The sequence below is a fragment of the Diaphorina citri genome, unplaced genomic scaffold, assembly GCF_000475195.1.
Source record: "Diaphorina citri unplaced genomic scaffold, Diaci psyllid genome assembly version 1.1 scaffold2931, whole genome shotgun sequence".
Classification (NCBI taxonomy): Eukaryota; Metazoa; Arthropoda; class Insecta; order Hemiptera; family Psyllidae; genus Diaphorina; species Diaphorina citri.
Window position 1 is genome coordinate 1 of NW_007380344.1, and position 2,723 is coordinate 2,723.

The 2,723-nt window shown below is 37.4% G+C and overlaps 1 protein-coding gene across 1 annotated transcript; it reads left to right on the forward strand.

Annotated features, from left to right (window-relative positions):
• The first annotated feature begins 120 nt into the window (after positions 1-120).
• LOC103519769 lies at positions 121-1,846 on the forward strand. Its single transcript, XM_008484853.3, has 3 exons — positions 121-397; positions 912-1,031; positions 1,409-1,846. Exons 1-3 carry the CDS (start codon positions 121-123, stop codon positions 1,765-1,767), a joined length of 756 nt encoding a protein of 251 aa, XP_008483075.2. The 3' UTR covers positions 1,768-1,846.
• Positions 1,847-2,723: the final 877 nt, after the last annotated feature.

A 2,723-nucleotide genomic window follows, 5' to 3' on the forward strand; every position in this document is an offset into this window, starting at 1 on the left:
ACTACTTATTACTAATTACTCTTACTCCTGAATTTTATAAAACTGAATTCATAGTAGTGAAGTGTTTCTCAGCATCATCGGAAGTAGAGCTTTTTGTCCTAGACCCTTGACAAATGGAGCATGTCTGTGAAGGCATGTAATGTGTTCCAATCAGCTTCAAACTTTCATTTCCCTCTGAATTATTTGCAGTTGCATGTAGATATCAAGAAACAATACTCACACAGATCTCTTCAAAACGGATACTTGAACCTGGTGCAAGCAGCAAATGCTGTTACTTCTGATCTGACTAACATGACATTAGACAATTACATTGCTGACCAGCTGGAAAGCTTTGGATTTCTGGAAAAGATGACCGCCACCAACCGACAGTATTGTGCTATGAAATCCTTAACACCTGGTAAGTGTTCATAGTGTCTTATTCTAAAGTGTTAGGGTGTTAGTATAGTGGGACGACTTGTTCTAAGCTGACAGTCTGAATAAAGCACTACTTATACACTATACTTTGGGCCTTCTTTTACATTGATAACCGCTTTGGCATTACTTCAGAACACATCTTTCAACCATGCTTATCTGGGAAACAAAAATTGATCATAAAATGTCCATCCTGGCTGGGATTCGAACCTAGTGAGGTTCGTTCACTGACTTAAGTACGCTACTCTTATGATCTCCATAAACATGAAATCTGTTTAATGTTTTTGCCCAAGAGGTACACTTAACATCTGTCTGATAAAATATCACCTTGAAAAATGATGAAAATGAACCGCCTTGTGCCTGTATGTACGTACGAGAATGTACGCAAAGTACTGGAAAATATATGTTGGGCTGCGAACTTGGAATCACATTCGGGTGTTCATTGCAAACTACATGTACATACAAAATTAAAACATGGCCTTCTCATTTTTGTTTTACAGATGTTACCAAGTCCAGTCTGTGCACACTAATTGGTCCAGATCTCATAGGCAACTTTGCTGAATCCATACCTGTTGTACAACATCAAACTCTGAAGTCTAAGTCGAAAGATAAAGACATAGGTAAGTCTTACCTACAGAAACCTCTGCTAGGAATAATCGTGCCTTCGTATGGAGAGAGGTTTTGCAGGAAAACTAGACATGGACTCTGTAATATTTTTGTTGTCTCTGAGACAAATTTGTAATTTTAGTGATTTGGCCAGTTCGGGTGAACGAAAACGATTTTCGCTCCTATAAATGGCGGATTTCCTACGGTTTAGTACAGGCACTACCACACACAAAAAAGGGGAAATAAGCTTTAGAAGAGGGGAAATCGTCACAGTTTCCGATAGAAAAATACGTAATCCTGTGCTTGTATTGTTTAAATTTTGTCACTTCTGTCCATACACTATTTTACCCCGCATCACACATCCACTTTAAAATAAAATTTGTTTTTACAGGAAACCGGAGAGCAACGTTGAAAAACAAAGCTTTTTCTAAAGATCAATCAAAGAGAAAAAGTCAACAGCTTCCTGATTCAAAGCGAAAAAATCAAGAACATGCTGATTCGAAGTCCAGGAAACGTAATGAAGATTTCTATGATGGAAGCAAAAGTTACATGTGTAGTAGGGGTAGCAAAGTTCCCACTTTAGAAAGTGCTTCGATTGTTGAAAAAATAGGACATCAACGATCTCGGTGTAGGAATCATAAAACGAAAAATTCTTCAGATAAAAAATTGAAGAGGATAGCCAAGAAAATCAAAAAAGTTCATAGTAAAGAACAAAGACATAGTAGCAAACAAAAACTGGTGAGTCAATAGAATAGACTATGTGAGTTGTAGACGACACTCGTGTATATGCAGCCCCCTCTGCCTCCGCCGCGCGGGGGGGGGGGGGGGGTTTTTATCATGAAATACCTATTGAACTGAGCGAGTTTTCCATGAAGTAGGTATATTTATTTTCTCCTCTGTTTCATTAGATCATTAGTCATTTTATTTTACTACCTAGGTACCTATGTAGCTTTTTTTACGAGCATTTATGTTTGTTTGGCTTTCAATTTCATGTTTTCCAAATAATCTCTGTTTTGAAAGAAAATATGTAGGTATTTAGGAATGTAGTTGTTGATACAGGCATTCAGCATCAATACCTTACCTTTCTTACCTCCACATTGTACACATGACATTTTATTTCTATTAATACCTAGGTATTATGCAGTACTTATTTGTCATTAACTAGATTTATCAGTATCTTTTACCTACTTACCTATTTGAAGGTAGGTATTATGAATTCAAATTATCATCTATATTCTATACATAGGTATTCCTCTTGTGGCGAGAGTTTCAGCCACATATTTTTGTGAAGATTTGATGGTTTTTCGTTTCCCGAATAAAATTCAGTCGATATCAAAACTTACTCACAAAACGTTTCCTCCTCTTTATTTCTTTCAATGTCTCTCGAAGGAGATACCAACTCCTCAGTGGTGACCCCGTTAGAACTACACCGAGTTTCGGTCAAGCCTCCCGTCTTCTGGAAGAAACGACCGGCGCTATGGTTTTCACAATTGGAATCTCAGTTCAGGACAGCTAATATTACTGTTGACCAGACAAGGTTTGACATAGCTGTCTCTAGCATTGATTCTGAAGTTCTCGAGCATGTAAGTGATATCATACTCAATCCACCTTTTGCTCTTAAATATGATACATTGAAAGAAAGACTGATTGAGAAATATCAAGGTACTGAAGCTCAGCGTCATCGTCAACTTCTAGCTTCTAACTTA

Bases quoted from the DNA above. Each gene is read 5' to 3' on its own strand.
- LOC103519769 (XM_008484853.3), top strand. From the start codon at position 121: ATGTCTGTGAAGGCATGTAATGTGTTCCAATCAGCTTCAAACTTTCAT. The intron at 398-911 runs GTAAGTGTTCAT...TTTGTTTTACAG, and splicing joins TATGAAATCCTTAACACCTG to ATGTTACCAAGTCCAGTCTG. The intron at 1,032-1,408 runs GTAAGTCTTACC...TTGTTTTTACAG, and splicing joins GTCGAAAGATAAAGACATAG to GAAACCGGAGAGCAACGTTG.